This window comes from Saccopteryx bilineata, chromosome 1 (assembly GCF_036850765.1).
Source record: "Saccopteryx bilineata isolate mSacBil1 chromosome 1, mSacBil1_pri_phased_curated, whole genome shotgun sequence".
Taxonomy (NCBI): domain Eukaryota; kingdom Metazoa; phylum Chordata; class Mammalia; order Chiroptera; family Emballonuridae; genus Saccopteryx; species Saccopteryx bilineata.
The window spans coordinates 28,597,882-28,616,423 of NC_089490.1; the positions used below are offsets into that span (position 1 = coordinate 28,597,882).

The 18,542-nt window shown below is 40.3% G+C and overlaps 1 protein-coding gene across 6 annotated transcripts in view; it reads right to left on the bottom strand.

The window, feature by feature from the left end:
- The window catches only part of PKHD1 (PKHD1 ciliary IPT domain containing fibrocystin/polyductin), a 495,803-nt gene that overhangs the window by 109,430 nt on the left and 367,831 nt on the right, over nt 1-18,542 (bottom strand). For all 6 annotated transcript variants that reach the window (XR_010728191.1, XM_066252548.1, XM_066252523.1 and 3 more), the window contains one exon: nt 17,393-17,547. Coding sequence is in view for 5 of the 6 variants with exons in the window: in XM_066252548.1 (XP_066108645.1) it covers nt 17,393-17,547 (155 nt within the window). In the remaining variant the exon portion in view is untranslated. The remainder of the gene's footprint in view (nt 1-17,392; nt 17,548-18,542) is intronic.

Below are 18,542 nucleotides of genomic sequence, written 5' to 3' on the forward strand. Positions count from 1 at the left end.
TTGCCCCAGTGTTGGAAGCAATGTACATCAGTGTACTCCTCAAAGGAAGTTCTCACCATGTGCTCTATTATGCCCATAGAGGATGTGGAGAAAAGAGGGAGAGAGGAAGAGAGGGAAAAACACAAAGAAAAAGAAGACAAATAAAACAGGAGCATGGGGGCAAGAAAGTCCCAGGAAGAAAAGAAGACACCATCAAGTGCTTGTGTGTGACTATTCTCTTTCATACGGAATTAATGGTGGTTTAATGGGGTATGAAAGGATGTTTTACTGGAAACAATGAGGAACCATTGTCTAGCTCACGTTTCATTTCACAGGTCATTATTGCATTAAGAAGTAAATCGACCAAGTCCGGTAAATAACAGTCTGCGTATTGCCGAGAGCTTCAAACCAACAATTTTAGCCATTGCCAACTAATATCTCTGTCATTTTAACCCTTGCAGGGTAATGCTAGGGGGCTAAACAATTACAGTCTTCGCCCAGCTCTAGCAGGTGAGCATAATTCATTGCCCCTCTCCTCCCTTCTTCCGCACAACCCAGGAGGACATATTTTAGCGTTGCTGTTTTGTTGATGAGCCAGCCTGAGCCCACTGCCGCTCTGATGGCCTTGAGAAACAATCCCCGTTTTAGACTGCAGGCATCTTTAAACAGACTGCTTCCTCTGCAAAATTAATTGCTGCAGAACGCAGAGCTCCCTCATCTCAGCTTTTGCAAGCTCATCCTTGGCTGTTTGGGCCGTCCATAGATATGTCTGAAGGGCCACGGAAGAAAAACTGCTTTTCTTTATTGTAGAAGTTCACATTGGTGTCACTGAGCATCATCAGGCCCTAAACATCCAGGAGTTTCTGATGCCTAAACTCCGTTTCGCTTAACTGAAGGGTGATTGGTGGGTCAGGCAAATGCTGGCTGTATTTAGAGCAATGGCACAGTAAATAAATCTATCAAAGATAGTGCATAGTTCACACTCATACTTGAAATACAGGATGGGGCAAGAGTAGGTTTACAGGTGCAAGTACACGTAACAGAGTTAGTTCTTGTATTATCATTTATTAATTTTTATATTATCTTCCACACAAACAACTGTAAACCTACCTTTTTGTCCCACCTTGTACATGTAGTGAAATATATATTTAATTGCATATCCAAATAAAATGCTTTCTTGCTTCAACTTGTAGCAAAAATGAGACCAAAATCAGGTTAAGAATCATAATGGGCCCTGGCCGGTTGGCTCAGTGGTAGAGCGTCGGCCTGGCGTGCAGAAGTCCCGGGTTCGATTCCCGGCCAGGGCACACAGGAGAAGCGCCCATCTGCTTCTCCACCCCTCCCCCTCTCCTTCCTCTCTGTCTCTCTCTTCCCCTCCCGCAGCCGAGGCTCCATTGGAGCAAAGATGGCCCGGGCGCTGGGGATGGCTCCTTGGCCTCTGCCCCAGGCGCTAGAGTGGCTCTGGTCGCAACAGAGCAACGCCCGGATGGGCAGAGCATTGCCCCCTGGTGGGCACAGCGTCACCCCCTGGTGGGAGTGCCGGGTGGATCCTGGTCAGGCGGATGCGGGAGTCTGTCTGACTGTCTCTCCCCATTTCCAGCTTCAGAAAAATACAAAAAAAAAAAAAAGAAAAAAAAGAATCATAATGTTACATAATCACAAAAAAATAAGCCACATCATACTGATATTTTTTTACATCAAAACTTGATGGTCAGCCTGCAGAGCAGATAGGGAATCCTCCGCATTTCCCCAATAACTCTGAAACAACATCAACTGAGCCTAGCTTCTGTCTTGAAAAAAGAGAAAACTTTCAGCGATAGCATCAGTCTTCCAATTGAATATTTCTTATTTTTACATTCTTTCACATTCTGCAAATAAAACTAAGGCCTTATAGAGAATTGTGGTAGGCTGAATAATAACCCCCCGCCCCCTAAAGATGTTCATGCCCTGACCCTGAACTCCTGAATATGGTAAGGGACTTTGCAGATGTGATCCAGGTTATAGGTCATAAAATGGGGAGACTATCTGGGTGGAACCAATCTAATATTATTAACCTTTAAAAAGCAAATGACTTTCTTTGGCTGGAGTCAGAGAGATGTGGTGGAAGAGGAAGGCAGGAGAGGTTCAAAGCCCAAGGCGTACACTCTCCCATTGCTGGCTTTGAAGACGAAGTGGGCTGTGAGTCAGGGAATACAGGCAGCCCTAGAGGCTGAGCATGACCCCCACCCCACCATAAGCAAGAAAATGGAAACCCCAGTCCTACAATCACATGAAACTGAATTCAGGAAAAAAACCAAGTGAGACAGGGAGAAGATTCACCCCTGAAGACTCCAGAAAGGAATGCAGTCCTGCCAACACCCTAATTGTGCCCTTGGGAGACGGAAAGATGGTCACCCAGCCAAGCACACTAGACTTCTGACCCGCAGAACTGTGAGATGATCCAGGGATATTGTTTTAAGCTACTACATTAGTTATGGCAGCAATAGAAAACTAGTACAAGAACCAGCTAAGATACGACGCGCAAATGTTCAAGTCACCGCCCCAGTCAGAGCCCTGAGAAGTGGCGCCGAGGGAGCAATGGACCAGTGGCCAGGAGCATGTATTTTAGTCAGGGCTTACCCCGCGCCAGGTGTGGAGCTAGGTATTTTATATGCAAGATGCTTCTATAGTGCAAGGATCTGCTTCCTTGAAGCAGAAAGGGAGAATATGGCCTCCCGAATATGAAGAGGCAGGCTGGTTTCCACACGCTCAATGCTCACGGAAGATGCATCCCACCAATATCAGCCAAAAGGGAAGTTGTTATTACCCTCAGCCACATAAAAAAGATCAGCTTTGACTCCCTTTCTCCATGGCAATTACTTTCAGGAACTTATATTCCATTTTTATTAATATTTCTCCTGCGAGGGAGAAGAGCAAATTGGAATTGGGTCCTACAGGGAGTCCCTAATTCTGAGGTAGAAAGATTGGCTTCTAGGTCTAAGAAAATTTCTTTTCTTCCATCTCCCTTTTCTTGACAAGCTTTACATAATAACCAACTCATTTTCTCAGGATTCCCATTTGTTACGTAAATGAGTTTGACTATCATTATTCTTATTAAAATAATAAGTAATACATATACATGATTTTTAAAAAATGGTAACTTCCCAGTGGCTCCCTCTGAGCCGTGGCACTGAAGATCGGAATCGGGTGGGGAAGGGGGTAAAAGGCAAAGAGTCTTTTCTTTGTCATTGTGTGTGTGTGTGTGTATGTGTGTGTGTGTTACTGTTTCATTTATTCATTCAACGAAAACCGTAAGGGTAATTTTTTTTAAAAGTAAAGTTGCTGTGTCAGAGGTATAGGCCTTTAGATGGGTACCAAATACAAAGAGGTGACATCAAGTGACATTCAAGATCAGGGTTTGAGAACTGTTTCCCCACACCTTCCCTTCACCCTGAGATTATCATACTTTTTAATCATTGCCAATATATGTAATTGGGGAGACAATACTACTAATAATAATTATATTAGCAGTGGTTATCACTGTCTTTGTAGTAGTGGTGAACACTTTTCTTGAGTTTATCTCTTTTAATCCTTACAATTAATTATATGAGTATTTAATATTAATGTCTTCCTAAACAAGGAACCTGAAGCTCAGAGTACTTAAAACACTAGCTTGAAGATACACATCAAGGAAGAGGACACAGTCTAGGCAGCTGGACTCAGCATATGAGCTCAAACCTGTGCTTTGACTGTGAGAGAAATTGGGATATGCATGTGTTTATTAAAACTGAATTTATCTGTGGAAAATTCATTTTGGAACCTTTTGAATAATTTTAATTGGTTTTCTCCTTTTTATGCTTAAGTATTAGTAAGAATATTTTGTATATTAAGTAAATTAGACCTTTTGCTTATGATTTGCAATATTTTTCCTAGCATTTTAGTTTAGTTTGTAATATTCTTTGCAGACATTTTCAATTCTTATAGTTAAACTTTTCTAATATTTATATATATTTTCTAGATCCTGGCTAGGTGGCTCAGTGGTAGAGCATCCACCTGCCTTGTAGAACCCCAGGTTCAATTCCCAGTCAGGGCACACAGGAGAAGTGACTATCTGCTTCTCCAACCCTCCCTCTCCTCCTCTCCTTCTCTCTTTTTCTTCCCCTCCCATAGCCAAATGGTTTGAACAAGTTTGCCCCAGACACTGAGGATGGCACCATAGCTTCACCTTAGGTACTAAAATAGCTCAGTTGCCAAGCAACAGAACAGCGTTCCAAATGGGCAGAGCATCGCCCAGCAGGAGGCTTGCTAGGTGAATCCCAGTTGGGTCACATGTGGAAGTCTGCTTTCTGCCTCCCTCTCATTTCATAAAAAATAAAAATTATTTTAATTAAAAAAAAAGGAAAGAGCCCTGGCCGGTTGGCTCAGCGGTAGAGCGTCGGCCTGGCGTGCGGGGGACCCGGGTTTGATTCCCGGCCAGGGCACATAGGAGAAGCGCCCATTTGCTTCTCCACCCCCCCCCCCTTCCTCTCTGTCTCTCTCTTCCCTTCCCGCAGCCAAGGCTCCATTGGAGCAAAGATGGCCCAGGTGCTGGGGATGGCTCCTTGGCCTCTGCCCCAGGCGCTGGAGTGGCTCTGGTTGCGGCAGAGCGATGTCCCGGAGGGGCAGAGCATCGCCCCCTGGTGGGCAGAGCATCGCCCCTGGTGGGCGTGCCTGGTGGATCCCGGTCGGGCGCATGCGGGAGTCTGTCTGACTGTCTCTCCCCGTTTCCAGCTTCAGAAACATACAAAAAAAAAAAAAAAAAAAAAAAAAGGAAAGAAAGACCTCCACAGCTCTAAGAGCATATACCTCAATAATAATTATAATTTCTGGAAAGTCTAAGGATTGTTTTTGTCTTTAATCTATGTGGAATTTATTTTTGAAAAGAGAAAGATATAAATTTCTAAATGTTTACCCTGATTATTCAAATGTTTCAATATAATTAATTGAATAATTTCTATTTTTCCATGATTTAAAATGTCATCTTTGTTTTTTTAAAGTAATTTTTAAATGTTTATTTTATTAGCTTGATTGAGGAGGGGGTGGGGACAGAAACATCCACCTGTTCTTGTCTGTGTGCTGATTGAGGAAGGAACTGGCAACCTCTGCACTTTTAGGACAAAGCTCTAACCAATCAAGCTATCCAGTCAGGGCAAAATGTCATCTTTGTTATAAACTAAATTCTAAAACACATTCAGCTCTATTTCTGACCTTTAAAAATATTTTGTTCCATCCATATATCTATTTCTGGATATTTTTTAATGACTGCATTCAAACTGTCAAAAAATTGCATTAGTTTTTACATCTAGTGAGTATGCAAATACATGAAGATAAAACTGAAAACTAGATCAAACAATCTTTCAAATCCATAAAGTTGAAATGAGAAGGTTTCAATCACTAACTTCGTTAGTACCTATTGGTAAGGCACAAGCATTTTATTTATCAGTGAGGCTGCTTAAGAATTCCCTTCTATTAAAATGCACACATGCACAGCATGCACATACACAGAAATATAAAATAAACATTCATCTGTCTTAGGTATTACACAAGGTAAAGTTTGAGCTACTGCTTTCTAAATCTTTCAATACTATTGTACCAAAAGAATAAAAGCAGCAGTGCAAGATTCCTCTATTATTAAAATTTGAAAAATGGAAACAGCTTATTATTCAATGAAGTCCTAAAAATAATACTGGGTGGAAATGAAAATTAAAAAAAAAAGAAAGAAAATAAAAAAAAAGAAAGCCAAGTATATTGCAGGTGTTCAAAAAGAACCCTTTGTGGAACACTGATATCACTGTTTCTTGTACAATAAATCATAGAAATGCAAATAGACTTCTCAATAGGGGTCATTCACTTAAGTAGTACATTAGAAATGTCACAAAACCTGGATGCTTTGTTTAGAGCAGTGGTCCTCAACCTTTTTTGGGCCACAAACCGGTTTAATGTCAGAAAATATTTTCACAGACCAGCCTTTAGGGTGGGACGGATAAATGTATCACGTGACCAAGACAAGCGTCAAGAGTGAGTCTTAGACAGATGTAACAGAGGGAATCTGGTCATTTTTTAAAAATAAAACATTGTTCAGACTTAAATATAAATAAAAGAGAAATAATGTAAGTTATTTATTCTTTCTCTGTAGACCGGTACCAAATGGCCCACAGACCAGTACTGGTCCGCGGCCCGGGGTTTGGGGACCACTGGTTTAGAGGACTGGTTATTTACAGAGTAGCTCCTGCTAATGGTAGATAATCCAGGACTAAGCAAACTTTTTTCCTTTACTGAGATATATGTCCGGATACAATTAGGTGATGTTTAGAGTAGTTTCTAATTCTGAGGGTAGTTTCTAATCCTAGAAATCCAAGATGCATCGGTGGCCTATAAAAATGGAATTTAACAGGGATGAATAGGGTCTACCACATAGGTTAAAATAATCTAGTGTCTTTAATACTGTCTTGCCAGAACAAGGGGAGAAAGAGCCCATATGGTAACCATAGTTACATGTAGTTATTTAGCCCTTGAAATATGACTAGGGCAACTGAAACTATATTATAAATTATACATAATTTTAATTATAATTTAAAATACAAAACTGATTAGTTATTCAAAATGATTGGTTATATTTGCAACATGTATATGTGAGTGTACTTTTCAATTGTAAAATTTATGAAATCTAGGAACAGATAAAATATTTCTTATGAAAATGTAGTTTTCAAATTGAGATATGCTACAACTGTAAAACAAAATTTCAAAGATATAAATAGAAATACATATCAATAATTTTATATTGATTAATCTTAAAATTATAATATTTTAAATATTGAATTAAAGTATATTATTAATTTAGTTTCACCTGTTTTTTCAGCTTTTTTTAACCTGTTTACTAGAAGGTTTAAATATACTTTTGTGTTGCATTATTCCCTTCACTTGACCGTGCTCTTCTGGATAAGTGAAGGTTCTGTTTTCTACATTTTGGAAAAATCACTGACAAATTGAAGAACAACGAAAATAAGCCAGTCTAGAAAGTGAAGACCTGAAAAACAATCTGTCACATATTGACTAGTAGATTGAATTTAGAAGTTTTATGCTTGAGAGAGGCATATCATTGTTTTATTGTCTTTAGATATATAAAAGGTTGTCATATGAAAACAGTAAGACTTATAATCTGTCATATCTGAAGGAACACTAGGTCACTGGGTAGAAATCAGAAAAAGAAGATCCCAACAAGAAAAATCACCCAAAATATATTAGGAAGCTTTGTGAGGGAGTGAACACCCACTTCCTGGGGAATGTAGAGGCAGAAGCCATTGATGCTTTGAATGGGCAGTGGAACAGAATGACTTTCAAGAGATCAAGCAAATTCAAGATGCTATAATCTTATTTTTTTCAACTGTCATGTATACTTGAAAATTAATAAATTAATCTTGGGCAATATTTCCCAGATGAATTCTGAAAAAAATACACAATTCCCAAAGGACACTAATGTGTAGTCTAAACAAGTATTCTCTACTTAAAAAGTTTGAGAAAGAAATACTAGATAACACAAATTTAAATCTTTTTTTTTTTTTTTTTAGATAAAGAGAGACTGGTATAGAGAGAGATAAGAAGCATCAACTCGTAGTTGCTTCACTTTAGTTGTTCACTACTGCCTCTCATTTGTGCCTTGACCAGGGTACGGGGTGCTCCAGCTGAGCCAGTGACCTCTCGCTCAAGCGAGTGACCTTGAGCTTCAAGCCAGCAAACTCTGGGCTCAAGCCCACAACCCCACACTCAGGCTGAAGAGCTGGCACTTAAGCCAGATGAGCCCGCGCTCAAGTTGGCGACCTCAGGGTTTCAAACCTGGGTCTTCAGCATCCCAGGTCGATGCTCTATCCATTGAGCCACAACCGATCAGGCTAAACATTATTTTTTAAATTTAATTACAGGACTTACCAGAAGTTTTAATATTTTATGCACAAGATGAATCTCCAAAATGGCAATAGAGTTTTCCAAATTTACTTGGCCAAAAACTTTATTTTTCACAATCTCCTAAGATTAGTGAATAGCAAACATTCTTTTAAAAGACTACAAAAATTATACATAAAATAAACCTATAAAATTTACTTTATAAAACAGTTAACTGACAAAATAATTTCAATTTTTACCTCTTCACACATTTGTTCACCTATTTATTCATTTATTCCCTCATTTAACAAACATTTACTAAGCATATTTTATGTTCAAGGGATTGTACTAAAAATTCAAAGAGTTTTGTCTTCTAGGAATACACAGTCTGTTTGAGAAGTAGGTTCACAAGGTGATGTCAGCAGAGCATGAGATGCGTTAGGATGGAATTAAGTGACAGGTAAAGCAAGGGCATAAAGAGGCAGAGACCCACTGTATGGGGGAGCCAGGAAGCACTCCGCAGGGAAGCTTCTGTACCGCAAAACAGAGGACAGCTCTGGGTTACTGCGTCCAAACACAACTCTTCCACTTTCTTCTTTCACATGCCTTTTAAAGTTTTAACCAACGGTCTTGGCTCCTGGCAAATTCCACTTCCTCCCTCTAGCCTTTGTCTATATCCTCAACTACATATGATCTCTCTAACATACCTTGTGCCCATTTGATACCAAATACTTTTCTTCATCATGCAGCCTGGACCTCCTGCTCCCATGCATGAGGGTAGGAATGGCTTCTTATCTCTGTATGTTGATGTCCCTTCCAGATTACCCCAACAGTGCATAGTGATTTGCTCTCACTAGGCACTCAGTAAATGTTTGTCCAAATAGGAAAACAAAAACACCTACAGAAATTGACTGGGGGAAAAGGGAAGCTACAGAAAAGTCACCACAATAAATGTTTGGCCTTATGACCAAATCTCATACCACACTATTGTCATCATACAACCTCCAGTGGTTAAAACTAGCAACATGCTTTTCTTGGATGTGACAGAGTGTAGTTTGTATATGAAAAATGATTACATATATGTTTTTTTGTGGTTGCTATTATATTACCTTTCAAAAAAAAAGTTACAATAATTGATAGTTCCTTTTAACTGAAAAATCTATTTGCTACCATGTAAATTTGGGAGTTAATCCAGTTTTGAACACATCTCTGGTATAGCACGCCCACCATGTGATTCAAGCCACGCCATGATAATGATCTAGAAGTGCTTACAAGCTCAGACTTTGGAGTCGGGCAAATATAGATATAAATCTTGGTTCTGCACATTCTAGCGGTGGGACCATGAAAAATTGGTTAACTTTTCCAAATCCCTATTTCTTTAAATGCTGAAAGAGCATAACAATCCCTACATGTTAAGGTTGTTGAAAGGATAAATGGGAATGTTTATAAACCACTTACCATAATGCTTGGCACATGGAGTATGCTAGATAAATGGTAACTGCTCTTATTGCTAGTTGGGAGAGATAATTGCTGGAATTATTGCACAGTCTCGATTTGCTTTGTTCTGTGTAGACAGAACTTTCTGTGTGACAAACGCTGATAGAGCTAAGAGAACTAATGCTGGAGAATGCATAAAAAGAAGGAAGAAAACCTGGAAGGAGGGTGCCGTGTACAGTATAGCATAGTGTCAAAACCACAGGTTCAGTTCTGAGTCTTCTATGAATTAGTGGTATGACTTGGGCAAGTTACCTAACGTCCCCAAATCAGTTTCCACATCTACACATGGACAGAATAGCTATCTCATAAGATAGACCCTGTTGATGGTGTTAAATTAGATGGGATAATTTACCCAAAGGTCTTAGCAGAAAGTCAGAAACATGGCGATACTTAACAAGGATTCGTTGGTCCTGGAAGATGTGAGGAGCAAGATAACCTCTAGGATAAAACGCCTGGACTGAATAAAGAGAAAAGGAAGCCGTTCCCATGGATCAGATGCCTTTTCACATCAACCATTAAAAAAAATCACACATGAAACATCATTCCAATGCACAGTATGGACTATTTCAAAATGCAATTAAAAAGTGTTATGCTGTTCACTGCCTGGAGACGAGGCACATCGTGGGGAGTGAGAGGGAAAGGTGAAGGAGAGCAGCTCTTTGGGTCTTAACACATCCGGGAAGCTTTCTCCTCCTCTGCTCGGGAGAAGAATCCCTGCAGCCACATATCCCAAAGATTCTAATATTTTTCGAGGCTCCACTGTGCCTTTATATTTTAATACCCTGACATCTGGAATCCTAAAAGTCTAATGTTTAACCATAAATATCTGCTGAGATTAAAGAGCTATATACCAAGTTTCAATCTTTGGGGCCTGTAATTGCTTGGGAAAAGAGAATGGTATTTCCCCCTCTAGCTAGAAGAAAAAGACCTCTGCAAGCACAGATATTTGCAGACAAATTTTCTAACAACCGTTTCCTCTCTCCATTCTGTCCTCTCATTTCTCCCTCCCTCTCCCTTCTCCCATTTTATAATACCATCTCGCTGTCATTCTCAGGACAAATGGGAAGAAAGAGAAGTCTGGAAAGCTTAAAGAAAAGACACATTTCAAGATCTAGCAGCAAAGAGTTGAGGAAATGCTGGCCACTCTCTACAAAGCGGCTGAGCCTACCATCTCCGCATGGCTGGAGTTTTCCCATTATTCACTCAGAGGCCCCTTCATCACTCCATGAGCTGACAGTCAAATGCCAGCTTTATTTTCTTTTTTTGTCCACCTAATCTTTTATTTTTGATTTGAGGCCAGTCACTTCTAAGGTCTCCACAGTGGTTGATAACTTGGCTTTCTCAAGAGGCGTCCAAGAAATAACACAACTTGAAGAATGTTTCTTACCCTCCTGTGGTAATGAATGAGAAACTCTCACCTGCCCTGAAGGTGAATGTGGTCAGAAATCCTGGTCAAACTCCAGCACTGTGCTGGGAATTATGTCAAGGAAAGTGTGGGAAAAGCTTATCATGAATTTAGGTTTTTAATATAATGATTCAATGTAGAATTGAAAAAATAAACTTAGCATTGTACCCATTTTTACCCAGTGATGTATGGTGAAAGTGACATTTTGAGGTCACCCAACTCACTTTTATACTAAGGAAAATAATCTATATTTTAAGAAAGTTTGGACCCTGGCTGGTTTGCTCAGTGGATAGAGCATAGGCCCAGTGTATGGATAACCCAGGTTTGATTCCTAGTCAGGACACACAAGAGAAGCAACCATCTGCTTCTCTTTCCCCTCCCTGCCTTCTCTCCCTCTTTTCCTCCCACAGCTAGTGGTTCAGTTGGTTTGAGCGTCAGCCGGCCACGCTGATAGCTGTGTTGGTCAAGTGCATCAGCCTCAAGCACTAAAAATAGCTTAGATGATTCAAGCGTCAGCCCCAGACGAAGGTTGCTGGGTAGATCCTGATTGGGGCACATGCTGTAGTCTGTCTCACACTCTTCTTCTCACTTAAATAAGTAAGTAAATAAATAAATAAAAAGGTTTGATATAGTCTTATGTTTCAAAGACTTAATTCAGATAGCAAATAGTTCTATATGTTTTTTTATTTTTACAGAGACAGAGAGAGAGTCAGAGAGAGGGATAGACAGGGACAGACAGACAAGAACGGAGAGATGAGGAGCATCAATCATTAGTTTTTCGTTGCACATTGCAACACCTTAATTGTTCGTTGATTGCCTTCTCATACGTGCCTTGACTGTGGGCCTTCAGCAGACCGAGTAACCCCTTGCTCGAGCCAGTGACCTTGGGCTCAAGCTGGTGAGCTTTTGCTCAAACCAGATGAGCCCTCACTCAAGCTGGCGACCTCGGGGTCTCGAACCTGGGTCTTCTGCATCCCAATCCGACGCTCTATCCATTGTGTCACCGCCCAGTCAGGCTATATATTTTTTAGTTAATGTTCTTTTCCATTTTGGAAACATATTCAGTATGTATATAAGCAAGTATGTTTATGTCCGTTGGTATTTGAAATAGAAATCAATTCTGGATTTTTCATGAGAAAGTAAAACTGCCCTCTTTTTAAAATTAAAGTGTTAATTGTCTTCTTAACATCCTATTTACTTTAAAGGGAGCATATAACTCTAAAATAAGTAGTGACTCTAAAACCTCAGCACAGCGGAATCACATGGGACAGTTTCGTGTGTGTGTGTGTGTGTGTGTGTGTGTGTGTGTGTGTGTGTTTACACAGGAGGGCTCAGACCTCACAAACACCTATTGACCAAAGTCCCTTCAACATTCAAATGCATGTTTATGGTCCCAGGTGATTCATGATGTAGATGCTAAGCCAGCTTTGAAGCCACTTTCCTGAGCACATCAAATGCATCTCCTAAACTGGAAAAATTCTGGCAGAACAGGGTTTTTTGTTTTGTTTTGTTTGTCTGTTTTAAAATTTCCAGTCCTTTGAGAGTCAGTAATTTTAGAAATACAGAGTATAACTTACCAGACAAATTAGACAAACAAAATAAAGCCCAAGCTTTATTTACTAGATTTCACAGACATAAAATTACTCTGTCAGATTGCTATGTTTCTGAATAATACATTTCTGCCCCTATGTCACTGTGGACCGGTGCAGGAGTGTGCACACCAGCACAGCTCACTGACGGAGCAGGGACCGCTCAGCCCCTTCCCTCAGCTTCCTCACAGCACCGCCAGATCCTCCATTGCCCATTCACTCCATAGCAGCCTGTATGCTCCCTTCCGGGAGGGAATAAAATCCTATCGCTGCCTTTCCCAGAGCCCTCCAACACCATCTCATTAGATTACCCATGCCTATAAAGATTCTGGCTCTTGGCTAACTCCAGTTAGTCCCCCTCTTCTTCACTACACACCCCTGGCACTGGTCTCCTCTCCACCCACCCTCAGACAGGTTCAGGCCATCCATGTCTCAGAATCCCTGCTCTGGCTTCTCCTTCTCCCTGAAGGCTCCTCCCTTTGCTCAGAACATTGTGACTCCTTGGTCAGGTCTCATTGGGAATGTTACTCTATTTCAAATAGCAACTTCCTTACACTTCCTTATACACATGTGCACAAACACAAACACACGCTCCTCAAACTACCTCTCTAGTCCAAAACCCTGTCTCATTATTTGTATAACTCTGACCATGATTGGAATATGTTCATAAAGACCACGTGGCCTAACGGATAAGGCGTCTGACTTCGGAATATGTTCATTTATTTGTTCATACATATATGGTATATATATTTCCACTGGAACATACATTTGCTGAAAGCAAGAATGTTATCTTTTTCACAACTACAGTTCCATCTTTAGAAAGGTGCTGGTAGCGTGTAGGTGGTCACAATGCATTCACCAAATGAAAGAAAATGCCAACTTCAGTGCTTAGCATGCCACAGGTGCTCAGCGCATGCCAGCTTCCATTTGATCTCCCCGTCTTCATCACGTCTGGGAAATTATAAATGCCATTGAAACTAAAGCTCGGATTTCTCCCAACACCACCAGTGTGCCACGCCTGCGGACTGGTCTGGGAGGTGGTGCCACCCATTTGTCGTCTGGGGCAGACAGGAAATGAATCAGAAGCAAAGTGGGAGGCTTTGATGTCTACATGGTCTCACGTACATGGGATACCCATTTCAAGACTTTGTTTTCTAAATGATGTTGGGTATTCAGATGATCAGATGCCTCCATATCAAACTAAATCCTTCTCAGAATAAAATGCAAATCATTCCGAGAGGAGCTCCTGCTTGGGATGAGCTGCCTTGCACTCCACTGTCATGCATGTTTCAAAGCTGGCTGCAAATGCAAACTTACAGATAAGTACAAAACAAAATTAACAGCTAATTTTCCTCTGGCTACACACCCTGCATTGCACAGATAAAAAGCCCACTGGCACAGTGCTCCTCAACAGCTGATCCACATGGATAATGTGTGCTCCTAGTGCTGGAGTGTATGACAGGATGTGGGCACCTGTGGATACCTGTATGAGTGGGCAGTCTGCAGGTGAACTTCTATATGCAAATAAAATCTGGATTTTTCAGGTTCAAACTAAACCTCAAAGGCAATGGATTCCTAACTGTCCATAAAATTGAAAAAGGACAGAAGAGTGTGTTAAAACTTCATGCCACTGGGAGAAAATGTGAGAGTTGGTCCCAGTGGTCTTGAATTTCATCTTCACTGCACGGCTGTCGCTGTTTTACAGAAGGTCGTAGATCTTGTCTTAAAGAAGGAAAACACAAAATAGACATTCATTCTCTCAAGATTAAAGTTTTACTTTTCTCATTCACCAGATTATGAACAGGAACTGGAAAGTTGCAGAGAAGAGAATAGTTTAAAAAATAAAAATAGACTTGATTGAGGGAAGGACGGACCTATTCATGTTTGGAAGTCAAAGGAAAACACTACAGATCCATTTCACCATTTACTACATGCCGTGTCCTTCATTGCAAGAGGACACAGACAGTATTTTTAGTGCAGTCCACATCAGATTCTACTGTGGGAATCCTTGCAGTTGGTACCTGTAGCAACCTCATTTAAAATGTTATAAAGCTTTAAAACGACAGGAGTTTAAGGCAGTCAGTCATATATACCTCTTTATATATGTACATTAGTCACTCATGTACACGCTCACGCTTGTCCACACATAGATTGTAAGTGGTAATTAATAGTATAATACTTGCTGGAATTTTACCATCACTGACTCATGTTTCGCATTCAAGACAAGGAGTAATGACAATAGAATATACATCATTGTTACCAGGAGCAAGAACATGTTTATGCCTAGTGTGTTTACAACACATGAGAAGCAATCACCTAAGAGTTCATCTGAAGAACATTATTATTCACCCATGGAGGATTTGACAGACATTTAGAGATCTTGTTTGTAACAGAATTTTCAATGCCACACTCATGTTTTTGGCACTCACCTTCACAAACAAAAGGCTCTTCTACAAAGACCTACAGCTCCCTTCTGAGAAAGGTGTTTTCTGGCCCCAGAAAAGAGTACAGCTGTCCTGTGTTCAGGAAAAGCTAAAGGGATGGACAGGCAACATCCCCAGAAGCAAACCTCAGCCAGAGATGAATAGGGATTTGAATATAAATACCTTAGCTTCTTCATGACTTAGCTGGGGTCCTTCTGAGTCATGTTCCCATGGTCTCCGGAAGTTCCCACCTGACCTGAGCTGCAGCTGTCCACAGGGGTAGCCAATTTGATAGCACACCCTTTAATAGTCTCATCCTTTCCTTGGCTCATTTCTCCCCTTTTCTCCTTTCCTGAGTTCACTGCCCACGTAAACTATTTGGATTCTACACCTTGTGTCAGGGTCTGCTTCCGGGGCAACCCAAGCTCAGACACTGTCCTCAGTCCTTATTGCTTCGTGAGTGTAATTTTTACTAGATGTTCTGGCACACGTAACCCTCAGCACTGATTTCACAGAAATGGGATCCTTACCAAAACCCACAAGTTTAGAAAAACCTCACAATTATTTATGTACTTATTTTAAAGTACAGTGTGTCCGTAAAGTCATGGTGTACTTTTGACAGGTCACAGAAAAGCAACAAAAGACAATAGAAAGTGAAATCTGCACCAAATAAAAGGAAAACTCTCCCAGTTTCATCCCTATTCAGTGCAATCCGATGTGGGCTCACGCACAGATTTGTTAGGGCTCCTTAGGTAGCTATCAATATAGCCTCTACAGACTCGTCACTGACTGATGGCCTACCAGAACGGGGTTTCTCCACCAAACTGCCGGTTTCCTTCAACTGCTTATCCCACTGAGTAATGTTATTCCTATGTGGTGGTGCTTCATTATAAACATGCTGATATTCACATTGTACTTTGGCAACGGATTTGAATTTAGCAAGTGACTTTCCTCTGTACCATCCACATCTCGACTGGCATGGTTGCGGGTTGCTCCGCTGTATACATGGTGTTACATCATCATCTGCACATGCGCACATGCTGCCACATCATCTTACAGAAACTGGGAGGATTTTCCTTTTATTTGGTGCAGATTTCACATTTCTATCATCTTTTGTTGCTTTCCTGTGATCAGTCAGAAGTGCACCATGACTTTACAGACACACTGTATAAGAATGCTATCTCAATAGCCTGCACCTGTAACAGTGGGATGATTCTGAAAACCAACAGAACAACCAACTACAGAAAGCTATTTGGATAGAATTAGCGGTAATGGGTGACTAGCTGCTTATCTTTTTTTTTTTTTTCCATTTACTACTCTGCACATACTTTGTCAGTATGGAAAGTTCCCTGGATTTCATTCTTCTGTTCAAACATGTATTTGCTGTTATATTCGACAGATATAGCCAATATACTTTTTTTTAAGTGAGAGAAGAAGAAATAGTGAGACAGACTCCCACATGCAATCCAACTGAGATCCATCCCACAGCCCCCATCTGAGGCTGAAGCTTGAATCAACTGAACTGTTTTTAGCTCCTGAGGCTGACGTGCTCAGACCAACTGAGCTATCATTAGCACCCAGGACGGCGCTAGAACCAACTGAGCCACTGGCTGCGAGAGGAGAAGAGGGAGAGGGTCGGAGAGAGAAGCAGATGGTCACTTCTCTTGTGTGCCCTTACTGGAAATCGAATCTGGTACATCCATTCGCTTGGCCGACATTCTATCTACTGAGTCAACGGGACAGGGCCACCAATATTTCAAAATGAATATTTACTCAGCATGTTTTACCTGCTCAGCAATGACATTTTAAAACCTATTCTGTAATTCCCAAAGCTTGGTATTCTGTTGCAAAGATAAGGTTTCAACTTATGAAAAAAATTTGAGGAAAATATTAAAAAGTGTTGAAGCATGAAATTGTAATTAAAAGACTTCCGTTAAAATTCTCTAAACGACCAATGCTATAAAGTAATAGTAGTTTAAATGGAAGAAAAGTGAAAACAAGTAAAAAGATACCTGGCAAAGTCTTGGTTCCAGGATTCTATATTAAAGGAAAATCCTTAAACCAGTAACCTGAAGGCCTCAATTTCTTCTGTATGTACTTGAATGGTTTGGGGAAAACAGTGTTAATAGTCTCCTCAGTTATCAATCATTCATTCACTTGATCAGTTCATCAATTAATGTGATCCACTCCACCACCCTCTGCTTGAGTTCTGATGGGAGAGAAGGTCGAGTCAGAAGCCAGAGGGGCTGGCTCTAGGGCTGACACTGTGAACCGCTGAGCCCGAAGAGTGCTGCTTTCGTGACCAAAGCAATGAGAGTATTACTCTCCTCACCTGTGCACAGAGCCTGTGGTGGAAATCTGAACCTCAACAGAGACACAGGCAATCTTGTGGAGGCCACAACAGCGATCAGTGATCACAACATCTCTTAATCACTTAACATTCCTAGGATGAGGGTGAGTTGAGCAGCATATTAGAACTGGCTCCAACTCTAGAACTCAGCTCCTCTTAAGAATACTCTTTTCCCACTAGACAACACAGCCAAACCGGCTCCTTCGCATGCATGCTGGCTCTACTGGAGGCAGCGAGTTCTGTTATAACCTACCTGTGTTGAAGAAGGACCCGGTCCATTCTGCCTCGGTTTTGGGAAACACGGACACTGGTGGAGGTAGACCCAGGGCTCTCCCATCCAGATCCTTAAAGAGGTGTTTTGGACTTTCACAATCTGATTCAGGGCAGACCAGTGTTCCTAAATCTTTCCTGTAAAGACAGACAGAAAGCAACTCCTATTTCATGATAAGCAACAAGAAAGAAAACATATTGGTATTACTGATCTAATAAAAAATAAATTCAACAAGATGTTCTTATTAATAATGAGTTACATTGATAGTAAATAAAACTCTATAGAAAAAGTTATTTCCCAGTTATATGGTCAGAAAGAAAAATATTATTACTCGAATACATATTCTAGATAGAAAATCTTTATATAGATTGCTAATTTTCTAAGCAGTAAAATACAATAAAATGCTCCTAACTCTAATATCTATTAAAATAATGTAATCATTTCTTTATGAAACTCTGGAGACTTGTAGTAGTTTAAGATTATCATTATAAATAAAAATTATATTTGTGCTATATGCAAACACAGCAAAAATAGATGTTCTTATTTATCAAATATCTATTGAAAACCTACCACTTACAGGCTGGGGAGTACTATGGTGATAAACATAAACATGGTTCCTATACTTACAGAATTTAGAACCAGGCAAGATATGTAAATAAATAACAGGCAAGTATAACACTGAATATAGAAAACTTATTTGCTTTCTCCTGGTCTAATACCTTTAGGTACCACTAATAATAATAATAATAAATATTTATTGTATCCCAATCATGTGTTAAGATAGTACAAATAATCAGATGCTAGTATCATTTAGCTTTATAACTATTTCATCCCTTAGGTATTACATGAACCTAAGGAAAATTGGACAGTAGAAGAAAAACAACAGAATAACCCAAATTGCATACCTAATAATGTTTAGGCACCAAAAGTGGCTCAGGAATGGATATTTCAAAGAGATAGGTATTGGGCCCAAAACATCAACTTTCCAATTAGGGTGATTTTTCTTGATTCTTTTCTTCTAACTTAAAGGGTTTTCCCCAATGTTGTGGGAAAGAAAAAGAAGCCCGTTTTTCCCTGCTCCTGATTTTTCCCACTCCCTTTTATGACAAAAATAATGCCTTATCTAATTTTC